This window comes from Rhinopithecus roxellana, chromosome 6 (assembly GCF_007565055.1).
Source record: "Rhinopithecus roxellana isolate Shanxi Qingling chromosome 6, ASM756505v1, whole genome shotgun sequence".
NCBI classification, from domain to species: domain Eukaryota; kingdom Metazoa; phylum Chordata; class Mammalia; order Primates; family Cercopithecidae; genus Rhinopithecus; species Rhinopithecus roxellana.
Window position 1 is genome coordinate 22,362,839 of NC_044554.1, and position 25,702 is coordinate 22,388,540.

The window sequence follows — 25,702 nt, forward strand, 5'->3', positions numbered from 1 at the left end:
TAAAGAGGGAGACAGTATTTGAAGATAAATAATAATGCAAAAAGCATGAATTTTGAATTTTATATAATTCAACTCTCGAACTTCACATAATTAAAATGTATGTTATAGTAGAATCTATTTTAAAAAAATGATAAAGAAAAACAAACTATTTTCACAAAACTCAGCACATTGTTACTTATTTGGGAAAGGCAGTGGTTATGATCTGGAAGGGACATACAAGGGTTTTGGGGACAGGCAATGTTCCTTTTTTTGGCCTGTGTGGCGGTTTTATGGCTGTTCACTTTTAACTAGCTTATAACTTTGCATAGTTGCAGTTTCAGTAGTACATACATAGTTTTGTTTGTTTGTATGTTAGATGTGAAAATGTAAAAAATTATACAAATGTAAAAAATTACTTTTAGCAAGAATATACACATTATTATATTCACCTAACAAGAATCCTTACATTTCTACTTGAGAAGACATAGCAGGAAATTTATTAAATGATTCTCAAAAATACCTTCTCTGCTTAATTTTGACATTATATTGGTCTATAATTATATATTATTTAAACCATTATTACTATGTACTCAGTAGACCAAAACCATAAATCTGTATATGTTAGTAACATAAAATTGAAACAAGAATGTCCTTAGAGATATGAATATTTCATTTACATATTTTTGGGCTGGACACTTTAATATATATCCTTTAAATTACTTTAAATATATCCTCAAAGAATATTAGTTTGGTAAATTAGGTGGAAAAGACTATTCTCAGTGCCCATGGAAATAGTAGTGTTGATAATAAATATTCCTGTTTGTTAATTACTAAACAAGCTGCCCTGTTTATGCAGTTGATCTTACTATGATGTTGTTAAAGTATCTGTGTTTTCTTTGACTTTGTTCTAGGTTTGTGGGAAACACTAAACTTCAGAGAAACAAATGAGATGGGTAAGATATAACAAATATTCCATTTTAGAGAGATTCATATAGTAAACACATTTAAGGAAGTTATTTTTAACTGACAAATTTGTAGATAAAAGGAGGTAAATTTAAGATTTTAAATATGCAGAATAATTTTATTAATTTTCTTACTTTCTAGCCAGATCTATTTGATGAGATTTGAAATACAACCACAAATACAATTTTAATAGCAAGACAAGCCAATGAAAGCATAGTTCAATACAGGCTGATACGTTTACATGAAGTAAAAAAAATGGAATTATATTGACATTTTAATGGAGGTAAACATAAGCCTAAACAAAATATGTATGAAAGATATCAAAAACTAAAGACAGAAATTTATAGTAGAGAGGAATTCTAAGAATTCTAGAAAATATGATAGCATATAGAAAAACAGAACAAAATTCTAAGAAAAAATTGTTTAATAGGTAGAAATTTGTCTATGAAAACTTAAATTGCTTAGAAAGAAATCAAATCTAAGCGTATAGACAATGTATTTTAGACAGTACTTATAAATGTCAAAGCCTTGTTTTCTTTTATACCTCAAAATGACAAACACTGAATTAAATTATAGTAAGTCTATATGGATCTTCTCAGTTGTTCAAAATACGGTTGTTTTCTATATCAATGAATCACTAAACAGGATGATTTAGGAGTTAATGTAAATAAGTCAACTATTTATTTTGGATATTTTAATAATCATAATGAGTACACAACCTGCAAATATCTGATCTGCTAAGGCAATTGATTTAAGGCCACTTGGCTTACATGAAGGTTCTCCTTCAATTCACTCAACTCTTAATCTCGTAGGTGTATTTCAAAATTCAATTCAAACATCACCTCATTTGCTCAAAAGTGAGTAAGATCATGAATTTTGGTGTCATATTTAATTGTGAAATTTACCTCTAAGTTTCAATTTCTTCATCTATAAGAATACACTGATTAGTAACATCTACTTTATGTGAGTTGTTCTGTATATAAAATTCAAAAATAAATAAAAAAACAGCTAACATTTTCATGTAATAGATCCACTAAAATATCAGTTTCCTTTCTCCCCCAGGTTAAGCCTTCTTTCTATCCCAGCTCACTTGGTTTGCCCATCCTCTCACTTGTTCTTAGCATCTGAACAAGCATTGAAAATTACTCAAATCCATTTCACCCAGTCACTTGTAAGCTCTCAGAGCTCCATATATTCTTGTTGTATAGCTGTGCTGGATATGTTATACAAACTTAATAATGATCTGTTGGAGGAATCAATCACTTAAATTGGTAGAAGTATCACAGTCCAATTTCAATCAGTCATAGCTGATGAAGCAAGCTGTGTTACTCCTTTATGTCATTGGAAAACAAAATTGTGAAATTAATGGACAAATATCTCATTCCTTTTAGGACAACTAAGACCATTCTAGCACAGAATTGAGTCTTTTTTGATAAATCTAAAAGAAATTGTTAAATATAGCACTTACTTGTTCTTGATGCTGACTGAGTGGTCTAGAGTGGACCAATCTTTCTGGCAGTTTTCGGTCCAGACCATGTCCATTTTCCAGACGAGACTCCCTGGGTTTATCAAACCAATCTGTTTCCTCACGACGCAGATGATAGGCTTTGGACACCAAGGAAACATCATACATTGCAACGGCAAGTAATATAGATGATTGAGGGCAGCAGATGTTCTGTAGTACTAGCATGCACTAGGCTTGTTAACCATACATGCATTTCAAACACATTTCCCATTAGGACTAGAAGAATTATTTTTGTTATTATATCAAAAATCAAATTATGTCAAAAATTTTAAACCATAGAATAGCCTAGAAAAAATGACGCACACAGATGTTCACAATCTCAGAGCAAAACAAAACAAAATCAAATTTCAAATCAAGAGAAAAAAGAAATTTAGATCATGATAAAATAATAAATGAACAAGTGATCATTCTTCAAAAGGGTCATTCTATTTAACCTCAGCCCATCAGTTCCCACATCCACACATTCTCTCCCATACTCTACCCACAATCCACTAGTAAAAAAAAAAAATTAAGATGAGTTGGTGGGTGCAGCAAACCACCATGGCACATGTATACCTATGTAACAAACCTGCACGTTCTGCATATGTATCCCAGAACGTAATGTATAATAAAAAATGAAAACAAAAAAGGATTCCTTGTGTATGGAAGTTTCTGTCACTTTCCCACCATTACATCAATCCAGTGCCAATAGGTTGTTGCTGGCTTTAACATTATTTTTTGAAAATATGACATTTCTATGACATTCACAACAAACAAAAACATTTGTTTCTAAGAGAATTCTGGTGTTATTGTTAGGAACATGTGTGCCATGATTACTTAGTAGCCTAATATTAAAAATACCTCTATTATAATTGTTAAATAAAAATAAAATGATTATTTTTTGAAGAGAAGCACTGATTTAGAAAATAGATTGAAGAGTTGGTTGCATGCTTTTTATACTTACACTGTGACAAAATTTCACGGCATACTTTTTTGAAAATGCAACTATATTTAAGGTACACAATTATTATTTTAAATTAAATTTCATTCATTAGTATTTCATAGGTCTTTTCAAGATATTCTATAATGACTGAACATCTTATTTTCCCTAATATGCAGAATTTGCCTTTTAATAAATTGTTTTATTCTTTGTAAAAGAATCTCTAATTAACAGTCTCTGAAAATACTTTGTTGCTTCCTAAACGGTAGAAGGAACAATGCTCAAGTGCTTATCCTTTGCGGATGATGCTTAGATTAGTTGATGATGTTGTCAACCTCTACTTTCTTGAAACTCCAGCTTCTAGAAAGTCATACAATATACTTTTATTTTTCTATCTGCATTCTGACTACCATATTTTCCAAAACCTCCTCCTAATCTTTTCCCCTAGGCCATTTCCATCATTTCATTGCTGCTGGGACTGGTAAACCCACAGCATATGTACTACTTAGTTACCCCTATACCTCCTGTGGTCAACACTGCTACTTAACCACAGCATTTTCCTCCCATAATACAAAACGAGCAATGATGTGTCATGGGTTCATTGGTCTTAGATTTCAGAGAATACATTAATACTTATCTGTTTTGTGATTGCATACATACTTGACTGATCTCACCTATTCTAAGCTGCTTAAAGGCAAGGCTCATATTGTCCTTTTGCTTCCCCCTTCCCTCAATACTAAAATCGATGCCCTGCCTAAGGCATAACATCGAATAAATATTGGCATGAATGAAGCACAGAATTAGTCATCAACTAGAAAAAGTAGTTAACATCCTAATTATGATAAACACATTTAAAAATAAGTGTTAATTTGTCCTTAATATGCAGATTTTTTTACAATCTACTCAATAATTATGGTTTTCCATAGTCTTAATTTGAAACCAAGTGACTGAACTTACCAAGAAATTTAGTGTAATAGACATTTGGCAAGTAAATACAAAACAAATTCATTATTTAATCATTCATCTCTTAAAATTTATTAGAGTATTCTCAATGACATTGACACTACTTTTATCTTACTTCTTATAGGATTTTATAGATTTCTCATGAAAATAGAAAAATAATTTATACTTATTTTAATAAATTAATATCCTTTATAATGTAGTACATGATTTCATTTGAATGTATAACTTTCTTAACTGCATTTGAAATACAATTCTTTAAAATGTGTGGTTTGTTTGGCTGTGTCTATAGAAATAAAGTAGAAGTTCAACCTGACCTAAATTCTGTCAGTTTGTTGCCAATAATTCTGATTATGTATTTTGATTTTCTGTTATTTTTTATAATAACACTATGTGTAACTGAATAAGGATGACTATCATCCGTTGCACAGGAATTTATAATCAACCAACAGCAAGTAGATGAAATCAATCTGCTTTTGTATTGAATTTTGTTTTCATTGTTTAGAACCAGTTGTCTATAAATGTTAATTGTTTATAACTGTCTCATCTTTCATGGTAAAATCTAAGTGAAAAAGTAAATTTTATAACAAAAAAATTCTGAATTAGTTCAAATCATTTGAAGGAGATTAACAATATCTTTTTTTAAACTTGGCATTATTTTCTTGAATTCCTAAAAGTAATATACAAATAAGTTATTTCTGGATCTAGTACTGTCCACAGGCTACAGTTACAGAAATAGTTTAATTCTTCTTATATTGGTCAAATATATATACTTCTAAAAAGACTGTATATATTGGAGGACATGAGATGAATTACATTTTTTTTTTTTTCTTTTTGAGATGGATTCTCACTCTGTCACCAGGTTGGAGTGCAGTGGCACGATCTCAACTCACTGCAACCTTCACCTTCTGGGTTCAAACGATTCTCATGTCTCAGGCTCCCAAGTAGCTGGGACTACAGGTGTGCGCCACCATGTCCAGCTATTTTTTGTATTTTTAGTAGAGACGGGGTTTCACCATGTTGGCCAGGATGGCTCGATCTCTTGACCTCATGATCCACCCACCTCAGCCTCCCAAAGTGCTAGGATTACAGGCATGAGCCATCACGTCTGGCCTGTTGCTAGCTTGCTTAAAGCTAAAAATATTAATAAATATTAAGCAACATAAACTATGTCTATATAGATTTTTCCTCAAGAAAGGTATTTCAACATCAATGAATCTTTTAGAATATATCTAATGACTGTCTTATATCCTATAACTTATAGAGTTTAATTGAATTTGGAAAAGCATACAACAAATAATTTGAAAGCAATTACATCTGTTTTGTTCACAGGATACTAAATAACCTGTAGAATGTTATACTGTTCAAAGTTATCTTAGTACATTCAAATATAGATATAGCATATATTTGCTAAAAATCTGTTAAAAATTCCTAATACTTCATGAGTTAATAAATCTTGGGAATTATTGATTGGAAAAAAAAGTAGTTTCTATTTTTTTTAAATACTGAAGGAATTCAAGATTTCAAACGAAAAGTAGACCATTACTCATTAGAAGAAAAATAGTATGTTTATGTGATATATAAACAAAGAAAATATATAACATTTTACTACATACATCATTTAGAAGTAATCACTACAATTCACACACACACCATTACATATATAAGTCATATATAATTGTTATAGTTTTCCTGCCCAAATTTATATCAACATAATCTTTATGAATGATTTCCTTGTCTGCTTAATTTAAAAATATTTTTTAGTTTAATTTCATTTAAATTTTAATTGCTTTACTTATTTGGCATCATCTTTACACACTTCATAATTTTATATGCTGCATGGTATCTCATCCTCTATTTTATCAAAACAATGTTTTTCACACAGTCTTTGATGATTATGACCTATACATTATTCAAACATATAAAAGGGAAATAGAATATTCTGTTATTTTTATATGGCTGTACACATAAGAAAACTGCCACATATCAGGATATATAGAAACATCTAAATATCTGGCAGCACGTGGACAGTATATGATGATAAATCAATTTGTCAAACTCTCTTTAGATATATGCTCATCATGTACACACAATCTTAAGGCATTTCATTATGCCATAGACCCTCTAGGGTTTTTGTTTTATTTTGTTATTTTATAGACATGACTATTGAACAATCTCTTTACTCTTCTGCAACTGTCATTTTTTATGTATAAAATGTTTATAAAATGTAGATTGTAAAAAGTAAGGAAATATTAAAGACTGTTTCCACATAATCACAATTCCTGCTATGTACATTTATTCAAATAGTCATCTAAATAAAGAACCCACAAATTGAGTATTTTATTCAATTAACTAATTGTCAATAAAAATGGTCAATCCAATAGCCTGTAGAGATGAAAACAAATCAGAAAATGACTAATCTATTTGAACTTCACAAACAAAAGCAGTTTGTCATCCTTCAGATAGAGCAATTACTTTAGTTCAATAAAAAAATCTATTAAAATTCAGGTTTGAATTTCTAAAATCCTATTCATCTAGACAAAGATGTAGGAAAAAATTCCTTTTCACAAAAATGTGTGTTTTCCCGTGAGTCCTCAAGAAAGATGTTAGGTTTGAAAGGGGAGATGTTCATGTTAGCTTAGTTCTTTGGAGTCTCTAAAGGAAGGAAATAATAATGCTTTTATTTGATCAAAAATATATTATTTCCAGAACTCCATCTACATCTACATTCAAATGTAAATGAAAGAAGGTGAAAAAAAAAGGACCAAGAGTCAAGAGTCATGAATCCTCTTGGTATAGGCTAGCCTATTCACACCTTTGTATCATTTCTCCCTCTTCTTCAATCTTAGACTTGGACTAGATAATTTTCAAAAATGTTTATGGTTGTATGTCTTTAAAAACAAAGCTACTTAAAACGAGTTTTTAGTTAAGCATTTACTGTATTAAAGCACTTGTTTAACATGGAAATCTAGCAAGTCAATTTAGGGCAAAAACATGGGATGATACAAAAAAAAAAAAAAAAAAAAAAAACAAAAACCCAAGAAACCAAAGGAAAAGGCTAAATGGGCAAACCAGGAAAGTTTGAACTCTAAATAACTAAAATCACAAAAGAAGTTTACAAGGTTTCAATTTTAAGAATACTTCATACATACTAATACAATTATTTATTTTCATGTCTTATTTAGTACTAAACTTCCTAGCATATAATGCAAAATTACAAATTTGTAAATAATAGTATTCATAATGAGAGAGAAAGATAAAACAGAAATCTTTTATTTAAGGAAAATAACAAAATTCTACATTATACTAACATCAAGAACTTATCCAAAAGTTCTCAAAAATAGAACATCTTCTGAACTAATGAACACTGATCTCATAAAGATGTCATAAATGATTTTCTATTACAAAGTCTATCAGAATAGTATTTCATGGCTCTAAACTTTAATAATTCCAGAAACTGAAAGAAACTGATCAATAACTTTTAAAATGTATTTTGAAAAATGAAAGAAACATACAATGAAAAACTTTTCAACTATGGATTTATAGGATGACCATATTTTATTGACAGAATTATTTGATAATGGTTTTAGAAAAACAGACACCAAACAAATCAAGCAAACAATCAAGAAACAGAACAATAAAGGAATAAACTAAAACTAAATAAAGAAAAGCATGCTATAGAATCTATACACAAGATAATATTTCCATTTACAAGAAATAAAATTGAAGTAAACATGCAAAAGACACACCAAGAAAAGTAGGATACATCTCTGGAGAAGGGAAATTAAACATGCAGAAAAATAAGAGTTTGAGTTTTGAGAGTAACAGGGCAGTTTGAGGCCCAATTTACCTTCACTGTCTGACATGGCATGTTGGAAGTCATCCATGATGAAGGCTATGTCACGGTCATAGCCTCGAGTCCGTGATTCTTCCCTCATGTGTTGCTGAACTTCAGGCAATGAGTGGCTTGATCCAAACTGATCCCTGGTGTCTGCAGATATTGGTGGCAGGGGTCCAGCTGCAGCCCTGGCCATTCCCATTGGCTGGCCAACAGGACTGAGTGGGCTTTCTTCTTCAGAATTCTGGGCCACAATTGGTATTCTTCCTCTACTTTGACTAATTGGCAAACTGGTCGGCTTAGTCCTGGCAGAGGATGATGCGTGACTAAATGAAACATCTAGAGCTTCAGCCTCTTGAGCTTTCAGTCTTAGGGAAGAGCTAGAAGAATCCCTTTTAATTGATAAATCAAGCCCATACACAGAGGAAGGTCTGGAGGAAGGTCTGGACCTGCTGCCACTACTGTATGGCTTATCTGCTTCATCCTGCAAAGCTGAGCGTATGGTATTTCCTAATGTGCCCAGTCCTGTGCCAAGCGAGGATCCCATAAATTTTTGTTGTTCTGTAATATTTTTTCTGAGGCCAAAAGTGATGTCATCTTGAAGAAGCCTTGCCCTGGAGGAAATGCCACCAATAGATGAAGTGCTAGAAGTCATATAGCTTGAATAATCAGGTTCAAGGTCTCTACTTTCTTGAATAGGTGAAAATTTTGACATTTTAGGGTCAATTAGTGATTTCTTATGCTTTGACTGCTTTTGATAAAGTATGGCTGCTGGCAGTTGTTTTGCTGCTTGTTTTTCAAGTGTGAGTCTACTGATGCTATACTTCTCGGATTTTGGAAAATGTCTATAGCTAGTATCAGCATGGTAATAATGAGAAAGACCAGCGAGGTGATCTAAGCTCTCTGTCCCTCTACGAAATTCCTGTTTAATCTGATGTTTCAGAAGCTTTAACTCATAAGGATCCTCCATTGGGTCTTCCTCCGCCTTCACATAACTATGTAATCTAGAGGAAGACTGTAAAGGTGCTAGGAAATCTGTCACTTCTTGAGACCGGCGTGTCTCAGTGGTTCGAAGGAGACGATCTGTTTTTGACAGATCCTTTTCATGAAGGCTAAATGCGGTGCTTAACGCCGCTGTTCCTTTGGTGATCTCTCCAATGTCGTCAATTAGGACATAATTTCGTGGAGTATGGTGATCAATATCTGCATAGAAAGAATCTGCAGATATGCTTGATATTGGACTGCTTGCCATGCTACTTCTTTCCTCCAAACCTATTCTCAAGTCTAAACTATTGTACTTACTACCAAGATGGGAAACAGCATATGTGTTATCAGTAGAAACAGGTGCTATCATAAGGGGTTGGTTGCGAATCACTTCATAGTTGGAGGTTATCTTGGGCTCCAAATATAATGTAGTTTGCCGTGGCTTCTGTTGTATCACCATCATCTGTGAAGGTAACTGATAAGAAGGCTGTGGGGTTGGCGTAGGTTGAGCTTGAGGTGTAAAGGACATTGTTGCCACAGCTTGGAATGTTGGCTGAGTCTGATAAGGTGAAACTTGCTGATGGTACAAAGTTTGTTGCTGAAAATGAGATTGTTGGGTGTATGAGGTGGGTGCTTGGGTAGGAAGAGCAGGGGAAGAGTATTGGTATTGTGTGTAAGGACTTGTCGGAGGAACTAGTTGAGATTCTGTTTGGGTTTGTGGTGGTATAAACTGGCTGAATTCAGTTTGGGGAGCAGTTCTTGGTCGCTCAATGCCATGCTGACTTTCTATTCGGGCTGGTCTTGTGCTACTTACTTCACTATCAGACATGTAATCACGATCCTCAGCTACTCCCTGGAGGTAGGCTCGTTCTCTCTTTTCTCTCTCCTTTAATAATGCCTCTTTCCTCCTGTTAATTCCCATTTCCAGGTATCGTAGCTTGGCATCAATCTCCTTTTCTTCTTCATCAAGCTCTGCTTGTTTCTTTCTAAGCTTTGCAGATTCCCTTTCCACAAGATCAAGCTCTCTATCTATGTCCTGGAGAATCTTGGCTCGTGCCATTGTGTTGGTTCTGCAGATCCTTCTCCTGGAAACTGTGCCCATTGTGCTGAATGTGGATTGAGTTCCTGTGGAAATCTCCTCGGGAGGTGGATTTGGCAGAGTTCTTTTAACTTTTTTCTGGGTTCCAGAGGGTGCCATGGTTTGAGAACCTTTAGTCTATAATCAAGTAAACAAAATATAGTACTTTATTATAAAGAAAAATAAAATAAAAACCAAATCAACTTCCATGAATTATATTTAACAAAAATGATTTCCCGTATGATTTTGCGATCACAGCATGATAAAATAAAATATATACATATAATTTCAATTATTGGTCACAAATACAATTAACTGAAAAATAATGTTTTAAATAAATTGGTTAACTGTAACTCCTATAGCATTAGCAGTTATAAAAACTCACTTTTTATAAATATACATAAGATTATTTACTGAATCTATTTCCCAAGTGTTTTGCTAACCATCTAAAATTTAAATTACATTTGTTGAAGATGTTCATTTACCATGTGACATTGATATTACGCCTATCTTCTCATTCCTACTTTTGCCCCCTGGAGTGGTTGTCATTCCTATTTTTTAAATTACATCTTCAAATTATCTAATACCTTCTTTTTCCTTCTAAAAAAGGGATAGTCCGGACTAATTTTCTATTTAATATTTCAAGACTTTCATGACTATTTGGATCTTATGTTTTCTTTGACTTTATTATCCTGCAGTATAGTTTCTTTTTAATACTCTAGTAACTTCCATGTGAAGCAAAAAGAACTGACCAATAAAAATCCATTGGAACCTTTTAAAAAATCAGATAAAAGTATAAAGTTGGTGAGTTTTCAGATATTTTTCATTTTATTTGGTTAATTTGTCATAAACTTGCTTTCTAAGAATTGAAGGTCTTGAGAATCACACAATTTTAGAATATCAAAAGACATGAGAGATTGCTTTGAGCACTTATAGTTAAAATAAACTGGTGTACTCAAAGTTACCTAAGTGTTCAGTGGCACATTTATAACTAGATCTCAGGTCTTCTGCTTTCCAGTTGCATATTCTCTACAAGATGATTTCTTTTCTTTTCTTTCTATTGTAATCCAAATACATCAATTCTCCAATTTTTCCCCAGTCACCAAATATTGAGGGCAGAAAATAGAAAAAGTAAGAGTCTATAAATGTTGTACCTGAAAATTGTACCTTATTAATTAGATCACATTTTTCCAAGACTCTGTACTTTCATTGTCTTTTAATTATTTCCAAATTCATTTCCTTGATAGTTTTTGTCTGTTTTCTGTTATCATATTTCTGCTCCCTTCAGGTAACCCCACTATTTGTTCCCTTAATAGACATCATAATATGAAACAAAATCTTAAACGTTTATTGAAGTCTATGTGTTTCTAAAATTTAAAATATTTGGATGGAAATGAATAAAGGTTATGAATCTTTGAAATAAGGTAAAGTGACTTTGGTGCAGTAGTTTGTTTTTCCTCATAGAGCAACCCCAAGGTATATAGGGTATTGAAGTTCCCAAGGCAGCTGTTTGACATGTCATTTATTTTCTTACTCATCCTCAGTTCTTTTCATTTTATAAAAGACTCACAATTAAGTCACAGAATTGTTATAAAGATCAAGTGAGACAACTATGTAAAATACTTATTTCACATTACAGGTACCCATTAATATCAGTTCCTTTAAAAGTCTCTATATTTCTATAGAAAACTATGGTTTCTTGATTAACCCACATTCTAGATCTTTACATTTTTTTTTCATTTGTAAAAAAGTACACATATAACATGTTGAATATCAATGGGCCATAATTAAATGGTAATAAAATAAAAATTAAGATCCTACAATAATTTTCTTGATACTTTTCCAAAATATTAACATAGATATGTCATGTTTTTTAAAAAGTTGTTCCACAACAACATCTTCAGTCCTCTGATTATAATGTTGTTCAACAGGAGGCTAAAAACTACATACTATTCGTTTTTTCTTAATATGTATGTGGTAGATCTGGTATATGCATAAGAATTTGAAAATTTAAAATGTTTACCTATTCTACATGATTATGATTATGAAATGGTTTGACAAAAGGGTATTTAATTGTGTTACTCAAGACCATGATGCCTAACAAAGATGCAATAAAAAGAGGAGAATATGAAATGAAAAATATGCCCAATCTTTTATTCTAATGTTTGGTCACTACCAGAAGTTTTAAATATAACCACTGATAACATTTTCATAGTCCAAAGAACTTAATAATGGTTGAAAATTCAAGTCCCAAAGAAGCCCAGCTTAGAAGCTATATTTGAACTTGGAAGTCACTTCTTTTCAAAATGCACATTACAAATAGTTATATATTGTATGCATCTGTAAGGTAGGCTTGCACTTCTTGCGCTTAGGCGAGAAAAAAGAGAGCAAATACCGACCAATCACTATACTTGTCATATGCTCTTATGTGTTGATGGGTGCAGCAAACCAACATGGCATGTGTATACCTAAGTAACAAACCTGCACATTCTGCACATGTATCCCAGAACTTAAAGTATAATTTTTAAAAAAGAGAAAAACATATAGGTCATATCAGGAAAGTTCTACTGGGAATGAAAATGGAGGATTACTTGACTATTGCAAAGGCTATAACCCAAAAGCCTAAAGGAGCCAGAAGGTAATGGAGTGAATGTGTTGACCTGACAATTTAAGTTCCATCTGTCAAGGCTGGCTCCAGAATATTGTTGCCATGAAGAAATAGAGACCCAGTGTGATGAGATCTGTTTCATTCAAGAGAAGTAGGAAATCCATATTTTAAAATTTTGGTCTCTATTTTAAATGGTTTTAAAACATAGTTCAGCCGAAAGAAACCAAGGCTTTTAGCTGCACTGACAGTTTGAAATAAATCTCTGTTCTAAAGAAGAGATTTATTTCTTTAGAAATAAAGAAATAAATCGATGCTCACTGAGAAACCATTAGAGGGTCAAACAGCATTACTGGCTAGTTGAGAGAAAGCAATAGATTTTAAACAATGAAGGAGGATGTGGGAAGAATACAAGAGCCCTAAAGAAAAACTTCAGTCCTTTATTAGAGTTTTCTGTCATCTTTTGGTTAAATTGTAATTACGATCATTCATGAATTTTCCTTCACAGCATAAATTTTCTTTTAGATTTTCCCTAAAATACATAACTATTCAATTCACTTAGACAGATATTTATTAAATGTCTCCTCTCTTCAAAGCACTTTGCTAGGCACACTTACACAAAGAGGATCCAAACTATAGAACCATTAGAACCCCACAGATTTAAATTTAAGCATGTCTGTGAGGGGTGTGTACTATGTTTTAGGACTGGTTAGCATCACTTAAGAGGGCAGACAGATATACAATAAAGAATTTGAAGTAATGTCTTACCAACTTATAATTCAAAAAGAACTGGCTCTGACAAAGACAATAAAAATTTCTCAACTAAGTATTTAATTCTAATTAAAAAAACCTCTCAACTAGGTATTTAATTCTAATTAAAAAAACCTCTCAACTAGGTATTTAATTCTAATTAAATCAATATAACATAAAATAAGAGTTCAGAACTCCAAATACAGGGATAAAAGCAATACAATATTATTTATTTTAAAAAGATCAACATTGCATAAAGAAAGTTTATTATGATTAAAGATGATGTAGCTGGAAGCCATGACTAAAGATGAGACAAGACAGTCCAGAAAAAAACTTGTTGTTTACTATGGATTTCTGTGTTGACCAGCTCTTAAAAGTTGTTTTCAGATAGATCTGGTGCCTTTAATCTAGAAAAAAGAATTGTACTAAATATACTTGATATATAAATTTAAAATATTTTTAAAATAGCTGTGAAAATAGACAGAGAGGAACAAAAAAATCCTAATGATAAAATAAAGGTTTAAGAAAGACTGGAAAAAAATCACTGATTGTAGATTGCAACATCAATGAGGTAATCAAGCTAACAAGCAAATAACTTTCAGGATAAGGTTTGTTGTCCAAAGTAATTTTAAAGAATATTTTCCTTAGGAAAGTCAATTTATGTAATGCAATTTATACCATTTCTATATGGCAAAGGAAAGGAAATTTTGCTTGTTTTGAAGCGTCAAGAATATTAATGAAAATAATAAGTGAAGTACCTAGACACATTATCCTAAGTGACTTAAATATATGTATATGCATTAATTCACTGTCAAAATTCTCTGAGCTCAACATGAGGATGATAAAAGAAGGATCTGTAGTTTTTTTAAACATTGAAAAAACTAAAAATACATAGGGGCTATTGTTTAAAGTCCTAGATGCTAGACCAAAATTATTCATCCAGTATTATATATAATAAATATGAAAACATTCAATTTATTGATGTATTCAAATAGTTGTTAAGTATAATTCTAAAATGCATTGCTCTAGATGCTAAAGGCATAGATACAAGAGACACTAGATGGAACAAATCTACACTTTGTCCACAAATAACTAATAAATTATGAATATTTTTTGAGAAATTGTTGTTTGAAGAAACTACCTCACTATACTGCCCAAAGCAATGTATAGATTCGATGGTATTTCTATCAAACTACCAACAACATTTTCCACAGAATTATAAAAAACTATTCTAAAATTCATGTGGAACCAAAAAATTGCCCAAATAGCTAAAGCAATCCTAAGCAAAAACGAACAAACAAACAAACAAACAAACACAAAGCTAGAGGCATCATACTATCCAACTTTTTAAAACTATACTACAAGGTTATATTAAACAAAACAGCATGAAACTGGTACAAAAACAGACACATACAACAATGGAACAGAATATAGAACCCAGAAATAAAGTTGCACACCTACAACCATCTGATCTTCAACAAAGCTGACGATAACTAGAAAAGGAGAAACGACTCCTTATTCAATAAATGGTGCTAGACAACTGGTTAGCCACATGCCAAAGACTGAAACTGGACCCTTTCCTTACACCATATACAGAAATCAACTCAAGGTGGTGTGAAAACTTGAATGTAAAGTCTACAACTATAAAAACCTTAGAAGAAAACCTAGGAAATGCAATTCTGAATATGAGACTTGGCAAAGATTTCTTGATGAAGACGCCGAAAGCAATTGTAGTAAGAACAAAAGTGGACAAGTGGGACCTAATTAAAGAGCTTCTGCACAGCAAAAAAAAAAAAAAAAAACCAAAAAACTATCAACAGAGTGACAGAAAATCTATAAAACTGGAGAAAATATCTGCACACCATACATTTGACAAAGGTCTATTATCCAGAAACTGTAAGGCACTTAACAACAACAACAAAAAAAACCCAGAAACAATCCTATTAAAATGGGCAAAGGGCATAAGTAGACATTTCTCAAAAGACATACACAAGACAAGCATAAGAAAAAATTCTCAACATCACTAATCATCAGGGGAATGCAAATCAAAACCACAATGAGATACCATCCTACACCAGTCAGAATGGCTATTACTAAAAAGTGAACAAAACAAAACAGATGTTGACTAGGTTGTGGAGAAAAAGGAATGCTTAAACACTTCTGGTGGAAGTGTAAATTAGTTTAGCCACTGCGGAAAGCAGTTTGGAGATTTCTCAAAGAACTTAAAAGAAAACTACCATTTGACCCAGCAATGGAATTGCTAGGTATATACTCAAAGGAATATACATCATTCTACCATAAAGACTCATGTGTATATTCATCACAGCACTATTCATGACAGCAAAGACATAGAATCAAGCTAGATGTTCATCAGTGGTGGACTTGATAAAGAAAATGTGTACATCTATACCATGAAATACTACACAGCCATAAAAATGAATGCAATCATGTCCTTTGTAGCAACATGAATGGAGTTGAAGGCCATTATCCTACGTGAATTAATGCAGGAGCAGAAAACCAAATACTACTATAGGTGTTGTCACCTATAAGTGGGATCTAAATATTGAGTACACACAGATACAAAGAAGGGAACAATAGACACTGGGGTCTACTTGAGGGTGGAGAGTGGAGAAGAGTGGTGATCGAAAAACTAGCTATCAGGTACTATGCTCACTACCTGGGTGATGAAATAATCTGTAGTTCAAACACCTGTGACATGCAATTTAACCATGTAACAAACCTGCACATGTACCCTCTGAACCTAAAATAGAAGCTGGAAAGAAAAAAAGGAACTACCTCAGTCTTTTGCTAAATAGTTATCAGTGTCAATATCAAGGATATACTTCTAAACCATTCTAAAACCATCGTACTGCTAGAGAGACATAGCAATATATATTTCATTTTATAAGTATAGAAAGCCATACCTACTGTCCGAAATAAATGTTCATCATGATAAGACCTTGGATTTTTAGATTTGTTCTCTCAACTAAGCAGGAAATATTTGTATGCAGGCCCTTTATTTAGATGGTGGAGATGTGGATTCTTTTACAAACAGCAGAATTCCACAAAAATTTATCAATAAACAAGATATTTTGATACATACTCCTTAAGAGGTTTTCCATATGACACGACATAAGGTGAGTTAGACGAGTATATAATTATGTATATGTATTGGGAACTGGATAAGAGATAATGATGTATTAAGATACAACAGGAAACCTGGTTCTTAAAGAATGGATGGTATTTAAACAGGAGAATGTATTCTAAGTGGAGGGAAAATAAGAAACATAAATTTTTGAAAAATATGAAGGATAATCTGGTTTCATTTAGGGCTAGTGATGCCTTAATTCCTATGAGATGGAAACACATCCAGAGAATGCTCTATGCCAACAGAGGAGGAAAAATGGAAGAGGAAATACAGAAAAAAAAAAAAAAAGTAAAAGTTCAAAAGCTAACTATATATTTAAATCTTTATTCATTTTCTTCTTTCACTGATGGAACAAGCAAGGCTGGTTATTACATACCAGTCAAATTAACTCCAATACCATGTGAAATACCAGGGAAACCTTCAAACTATAAATGTGCAATCACTGACAATGATTTCTAATGCAGTATGCTAGGTAGCAATCAGTGTGGCTCTGTCAAAGAGAAAATTGTGACAGCTCAATTTAATTTTCTTTAATTATAATGTGGCACTCCATGTAGATAACATAGAAGCAATACATATATTCTAGCAGTGCTTGAGCAGAACATTCAATGTTTTCCCATGACAGCCATCAACATAGTTTTGGCCCTAAGGATGGAAAGTAGTAATATAATTTGTCAGGGATTCACATACCAACCATGGCTATTTGTGGTCCGGCATCAATATAGGTAATTAATAAACCTTTTTTTTTTTTTTTTTTTTTTTGAGACGGAGACTCGCTCTGTCGCCCAGGCTGGAGTGCAGTGGCCGGATCTCAGCTCACTGCAAGCTCCGCCTCCCGGGTTCACGCCATTCTCCTGCCTCAGCCTCCCGAGTAGCTGGGACTACAGGCCCCCGCCACCTCGCCCGGCTAGTTTTTTGTATTTTTAGTAGAGACGGGGTTTCATTGTGTTAGCCAGGATGGTCTGGATCTCCTGACCTCGTGATCCGCCCGCCTCGGCCTCCCAAAGTGCTGGGATTACAGGCGTGAGCCACTGCACCAGGCCGGTAATTAATAAATCTTTCTCACCCTTGACAGTAAAGACATTTTGGACCAGATGATTCTGTATTGTTAGATGTTGAGTTGCGCCTCTGGCTTGTACCCACTAGATACCATCAGTATACCATGTCAATCAAAAACGTCACCATGCATTGGCAAATGTCTCCTGGAAGGAAAAATAGCCCTTGTTGAAAGACACTAATGCATGTGATATACTAGATAGTGTCCTCAGGCAGAGAATCCTGATCGACTGTTAATTAATATATTTATTGATGATGAGAATCCTACTATTAGTTTATCATAGCGCCTTACTCTGAATGGGAAAAGGCTGACTTCCTAGAGTAACTAGAAATTAAATAGGGCCTTGAAAAGAGAACTGGATGGAATAAAGGGTAAATGAAAAAGATACATTCTAGGTTATGGTAATGACAGGAGAAAATTAATAAGAATAGGAATGTACCTGATTATCTTGCCTTGTGATAAATTCTTAGGACCCTAAAATTAATCCCTTCATTGTATAGAAAAATTCTTAACTATTACATTATCACAAACTAATATTCAAAAGGTATCCAACTAGCTATTTTAAAATATAGTTTTATTAGAACACAGGAAGAAAAAAACAAGATGCTTACAACAATGAGCATACTCAGTGAACAAGATGAATCCTCCTAGCCTAACCCCATAAAAATCTTGAAAAACTGTTCTCAACTGCAATAATTATGGAAAAGTTTGAGTGTAAGGTATTGCCAGTCCGACTGAAAAATTATGTAAGTCCTAGTACATTGTTAAAAGTCTGTTATTCTAAGTTTATAAGAAGGATCAATGATGCAATTAAAAAGAGATTAAAACCTTAAAAAAGAAAGTAATTATTTAGTTTGAGAAATTAAATACCAGAATCACTAAAGGAGATCAGGTGCATAGCGAAGCTTAATTTTAAAATTCAAGAAACTCCTGCTATCTTAAAAATAACTTAAGAAAAAAAGGAATTAGAGCAAAAGAATCTGATAGCTCAAAAAAAGTTAAAAAATAGATGGGAACATTTTTAATGAACAACAGACATTTACATACTGCTCACTGTACTAAATAATGAGATTAAAATGATGAAAAAGACATGGTCTCCTCCCTCTAATCGTACAAGAAATTAAAGAGAACTTGAGAATAGAAAATGCCCTTAGGGTCATTTGTCCCATTTTATTTGAACTCTCTTCATCCAGGAACTACATTGACTTTGAATACAAGAATAAGCCTTTTCTTTACCTTAGTAAGAAGAGTAATACTTATACATACTATACTCCTCTCTGACTTTATTTTCTTCTGCTCTGCTCCTGGCCATTCTTTTTAGGGTGTAAAAATCATCTAAAAAGAGCTATGTATGCCCCTTAAGCATTGGAAAGGCAACTGAAATATGCAGGGTATTTTTTTTTTTTTTTGTCTCCAAACGAGAGGTCTTTAAAATATATAACTATAGTTCATTAAAGGAATTAACATATTCCTTTAATTTTAGGAATTTAGGTTGGGAGAGGATGATGAAGCTGTAAGGCAGGCATAAGGCTACAAATTAGGAAACATCCCTTTACACATCCTTCCTTTTAAATAGACTGGAAGCAGAGTTTCACTCTCTGAAATGTCAATGAAAACAGCAATACAGCTTTTAGGGGTCTCCACCTGCACTCCAACAGCAGTAGCTTCCTGTTTTTAGATAAAATCACAGTTAAATACAGAAATATTCAGCAGTCTATCTTACGTACAATACCATTAGTAATGTGCTACCAAAATAGACCCATTATTAATCACCATCCCTCTATCCTCTGCTTCTACCCTCTTTGGATATAAAACATACATGTTTAGTGCAAAAGCTCAAGAATTTTTGTTGCTTTTTTTTTTTTTTTTTTTTTTTGAGACAAGATCTTGTTCTGTTTCCTAGGCTAAAGTGCAGTGGTGCGATCATGGCTCATCACAGCCTTGACCTGAACTCAAGTATCCTCCCACCTCAGTCTCTGAGGTAGCTGAGACTCCAGGTGTGCACCACCATGCCTAGGTAATTTTTATTTTTATTTTTGTAGAGACAGGGTCTCATTATGTTGCCCTGGCTGGTCTCAAACTCCTGGGCTCAAGAGATCCTCCCGCCTTGGCCTCCCGAACTGTTGGGATTACTAGTGTGAGCCACCACCAGCCTATTGCTTCAAGACATACAAAAACAGGAACAATAACAGAGGAGTGACCTGTGAATAAGGAAAGATTAAATGATACCATTAGTGAAAAAATACTTTCAACATGAATAAAATGTTTAAAATCCATTACCATTGCAATAGAGCATAGTGTCTTGCATATAGAAAACAAGACCATCAAATTCTTCAATTAGAGTATTGTGATATTGTTTAATAATTGTTTCTATGAATTGAGGCAATATATAAGTAGCAGTATCATCACTATGGGACTATGTTTGAATTATTAAAAATTATAGACATCTTTATTCATAAACAGTCTTGAATCTCTACTACCATGAAACAACTTACCATTTGTGAATATAATTGAAAAAAAAATTTAAAGTAGTTTTTCTCGACTTGTAAGATTCTAGTGGCAAAAAATGTGAGAGTGAGAAACTAAATTACAGGACCCTATTAATAACAGAATAAAAACAAAAGTAATAGAACATACTTAAAAGTTGTACACGTATAAGTTATTTATCAAAGTCTAGCAATATAGACAAAATATTCTCTAATTGATATTGTGAAAATGGCACTCAGTGTTTCATCAAACATCTCTAAGCTTTTCCTTAATGCACCTCTTGTCCCAGTTTGTTTTGTTTTCTTGTTTAAAGTCATTGCTGTTGGGCTGAGCAGTCAAGCAGAAAACTAGTTTCTACCTCACTGGACAGAAGCATTAGAGATGCCAGTCTGTGTGAAATTTATTGCATTATATTTTCTGGAAAGTCCCAAAGAGATTAATTTCTTTTCTTTCCTAAAATCTGTATAAAATATTTTGTAAGGTCCCTTTCAAAAGTTTTTTTTAAGGTGAGCATTTTTTTTTATATATGTGTGTATATGTACATTTTCCTCCCTCCCTCTTTCCATCCTTCCCTCCCTTCCTTTTGCTTCCTTCCTTCTATTAAATCGGACGACTATACTACAACAAAGGGAACAAAATATATTCTGTTCATATGGTCCCTGAATATAGCTCTGCTTAACAGACAAAATATTTAGGTTTCTTTTTTCCTGTCTGGCAACTTCTTTCTTCAACTATCACACACATATAGAGTTCAAGAGGAGCATTCACACTCTGTAACAACAGAGTGCTTTAGTAAAAGATGAATTCTTTCGGATACTCATTTTTGTCAAATGGCAGATCCAGCACCATAAGAAAATTAGGACCAATTGTATACTGCCTTTGGGGTTTTCATCTATAACTTCCAATATTTATATAATTAGCGTAGGTTTAAAGTAGTTATCACACATACGATCCTTGGTTATTTCGCTTTCATGAGATAACTACTTTTTTTAAAATCAATTTGTTAATTATCATTCTATGTGTGAATCAGAGGTTCTTGCTCTTTCCTAGGACAATCCATGGATGCATTCGCATTTCTGAATTTTCAGTCTGGGGCCTTGTCGTTTCATAACTGGAAAATGAAAATGAAAATAGCTTTCTAGAAAGTGTCCTTACACTTGGCTATCTCTGAGGGACCACAATCAGCACGTCAATCCTTTTTCTTTTTCTCTAAGTTTTGCTACTGATGATTATAGAGCATCCAAATGGTTTTGCCAGGATTTCATGGATCTGGTAAAAGCTCACAAAAACCCATCTTGTTTATTCTTTCTTCTCATCATGGTCTTTTAAATCTCACTTTAGTAAAATTGCTCATAATCTCACTGCTTATTCATTCTTGCACTGTATCGTTATACACATCAATTAATATTTCTTTACTAGGCACTTATATTGCATTCCCTACATAAATATATATTTTCAACATATTCAGTTGTAAGCATTTTATACCTGCTTTCAATTGCATACTATAATTTTAGCTAGGATATACAGACCAAGGTTCAAAGCAATGCTATAGTTCATTTGCTTTTAGCTTTAAAAAATGGGAGGGGTGATCTGAATTTACTGTTCAACCATAAAAATCATTAAATAAATTTGAGTCTAATTTAACTAAAATTTATTTATTGATCTGTCTATGTGTGTAAAAGCAGTCCTCATATGCATGGGGTAGTTATTTCAGTTAGTATAATACTATTTCTTTGTGGATGAGTAGAGGAAAGCCAGGCTAACCAATTTAAGAACATATATAATTTATAATGGCAAAACTATTAGCGTAGACTAGGCATTCAAGTGTTTGCTATATATACTTGAAGCAAATGTTTAAACAAAAGAATAATGTCCTTGCAACTAAAGCGACTACTATTCGGAAACACATTACTAAAAGGGTTAATGTAATAAATGATATGATTTATATTTTTGTCAGTGATTTAGGTCAATTTGTAGATAATCTTTTATTTATTTATATAACAGTGTGCATTCACTTCAAGCCTACGAAGTACTAGCAAAACTACACAGGTCTGTTAAGAAACTGTTTAGAGAAAGAAAAAAGTAATAAAATAATGAAAATAGTTAAAATGATGCAATGAATATAACTGGCACATAAAAGATATTTTTTTGTTTGTTTGTTTTTTTGGGGGGTCAGAATCTCGCTCTGTTACCCAGGCTGGAGTACAGTGGAGTGACCTCTACCTCACAGGTTCAAGTGATTCACCTGCCTTAGCCTCCCGAGTAGCTGGGATTACAGGCTCCTGCCACCACGCTCGGCTAATTTTTTTGTATTTTTAGTAGATATGGGGTTTCACCATGCTGGTCTCGACCTCCTGACCTCAGGTAATCCACCCGCCTCAGCCTCCCAAAATGCTGGGATTACAGGCATGAGCCAATGCGCCCAGCCCGAAAGGGAAATATTTGAAATATGCGCATAGAAACAAAAGTAAGATAATTCTGAAATGGAGCAATCGAGAAGCTATGGGAAGCATAGGTGGTGGAATCAAGATGTAATTGCTCATCCATACCACATACTATACAAGTGTCATGAAGAGGCAGATTTAGACACAGCTTTTGGCTTATCATTTAGAAAGCCATTGGTAATCCTGAGAAAAGTGGTTTCTGCAGAACAATTATACTAGGTTAAAGAATAAATGATAAGAGAGAAAGTTAAACCAGAGAAGATGAACTCTTTATGGCTTGCTAACTGAGACACAAGGTAGTTGTCTGAAGGTGAGGCTTCTGAGAAAGAGTAGCTTTTAGGGAAAAGAGGCATGGTAAGAAACAGTCTAAGGGTCACGAGCAAGAAAGGGAATTACTTGAGGACATATAAGAGAGAAGAGAAAGCCTTTATATAATTATATTATTTAATGGGGGATAATAAATTATTTTAACAGTAATAACTAAAAGATTAAGATTTAAAATACGTTAAAGCTTACCATGTAGTAAGCATTATTAACAGTTTCATATATAATATCTTATCAATCTCTAATATGCCCTTATTAGAGAGGAACTACTATTAATTCCAGGTTTCAGACACTGACAACCTGAGAGGCAGTATGTAACTTTGCCAAACTTGCATCACTCCTAAGTGGCAGTGCTGGGACTTACTCTATGTTTGCCTAATGTTATTGCTCAAGTTTAAGTACAATGTGATTCAAATAAAAAATCAAAATAATCTACAACGCAAATTTCTACATTAGCATATATGATAAAAATGAACATGTGTTAAGAAAAGGCATTCTTATCTCATACATAAAATCAATGCTATATTTGAAGATTTGGGAGAAGTAAGCCATAACTATGAGAAAAAATTAAACAAACGTAAATATAAAAGGTATTTTTAACTTCCTTGATACACTCATAAGGTATTTCTCAAGCCATCAATCCTTGTCTTCTAAATATATAGTTCCTAAATTTCTAGAAAATATGTTCAAAAACTACTATTATTTTATAAAATGAGCTGAATTATTGTGTAGTCTAATATTAAACTATTTAGACACTTGATCTTAGCCAAAAGGCCAAGAAGCGATATTAAACTATTTAGGATTAGCGAATTCTAATTCACTACTTCAGTTATTTAGGATTAGTGAATTCTAATTGTTTGTCCTTCTGTCCATCTGTCTAATAAATATTTACTAATTCTCTATTTGGTACCATGTTCTGGGTTAGGCCATTATGACACAAAGATGAATGACCCTGGTATTGCTTCTACCTTCATGCAGCTTTCAGAGCTTAGAAAAAGTAATAGAGATGTTTTGCTAGGAACTTTACTTTAACATGATAAACTTTATAATAAAGGCTTCTATCTGGATCTTAGAGAATGCAGAGGAAAGAGTGTGAATCTCAGATACAGCTGAAGCATATGAAGCACCCAGGAGACACCTTGTATGTAGTTCTAAGTACTAAGAAGGAAACCACAAGGGCTACAGGGGAGGGATTTCCTGGTGGCAGGACACATGGACAAATAAATGAAAGCACAGGTACACATATGGCCTAGGACCTGCAATGTCTACGGCACAGTGTAGAAGCCTGTATGGAGGGAGGGAGAAACAGCATGAGGAGGTGAAACTAGAGAGTGATATAGGACCTTGAATGTCATGCAAATTTTAGACTTTATCAAATAAGCAAGAGGTCACTGAAGATTCGAAGTTCAGAAATGACAACATAATATGTATTTATTAGAAGACATATTTGGCAGAATTTTACTATTATTGTTACAAAACTTACTAAAAATTCTGAATAATATCAAATTATCCAAGAGGTAAATGTTAGCATAATACAAAAACACTCTATTCATTTCTACAAAAGCAGAAACTAATGTTCAAAGAGGTTATAATAGAATACACGAACTCTGATCTCTTTGGTAGATAATTTCTTACCTAAAAATTTTGAACCCTGGTCTCTGACTTCTTATGTAATTTGTTTTTCAAACACATCCAGATAATACCTTTTTGAAACTATAGTTACTAGGTTATGTGCTCTTTATCGCATGATACTTAAAGTCAAAGAATGTTTCATGAATCTTTTGGCTCCCCTGGGATTCCACTAATGGTATGTGATGGGTCTAGAAAGGTAGGAAGGTTCCTGCAAGCCATATTGATAACTTGTAGATTCAACCTAATTTCTATGGAAAGCCATTGAACAGGAATGAATGTGCCAATACATTTAGATACGAAAAGTTGTATCTGGCTGAACTACAGAATGCATAGGATGGGAACAGAGATAAAAGAAAACAAATTAAGAGTCTTTTAACGGTCCAGGAGAAAAAGACTGATGTACTTTTGAAAACAGAGTGGTACCAGGGAATTACAGCTGAGACATATAAAAGACTAAGGATTTCAGGATTTGTTTTCATCATTTTACTTATATTAACCTCATTTTAAAATACAGTAACCATATAAGTCCAGTACTATTATTACGTTCAATTTATAAATTAGCAAATTTAGGCAGAGCAAAATTAAGTAATTTCAAGTTTGTACTGCATGGCATATAAGATTTGAATTGGGGAAATGAAGAGATTTGAAGAAAAGCATTTCGGTAATCATGCTATTCAGTAGAGCATTTTAGGTGATAGATTGTGTTAATTATCAAACACAGGCTAAGGTACAACAAATCACCTCATAATTTAGTGGCTTAAAACAATATTTACATTTTCTGTGGGTCAGTAATCCAGGCATGGTGTAGTTGTGTCCTCTTGCTCACGGTTTCTCACAAGCCTGCAAGCAAGTTGCCACTGAAGTTATCATCTGAGGTCTTGACTAAGGAAGACTCTATTTCTAAGCTCACTCATGTGGTTGTTGGCAGGATTTGAACACTGCAGGCCTGTTGGGCTGGGGGCTTCAGTTCCTTATTAGCTTCCCTTGTTACTTTCTATGTGGGCCTTTG

At 33.2% G+C, this 25,702-nt stretch overlaps 1 protein-coding gene across 1 annotated transcript in view; it reads right to left on the minus strand.

The window, feature by feature from the left end:
* Positions 1 to 25,702, minus strand: part of PCLO (piccolo presynaptic cytomatrix protein) — a 404,629-nt gene that overhangs the window by 147,745 nt on the left and 231,182 nt on the right. The window contains 2 exon segments of the mRNA XM_030932711.1: positions 2,411 to 2,547; positions 8,197 to 10,384. Of these exon segments, the coding sequence (XP_030788571.1) occupies positions 2,411 to 2,547; positions 8,197 to 10,384 (2,325 nt within the window).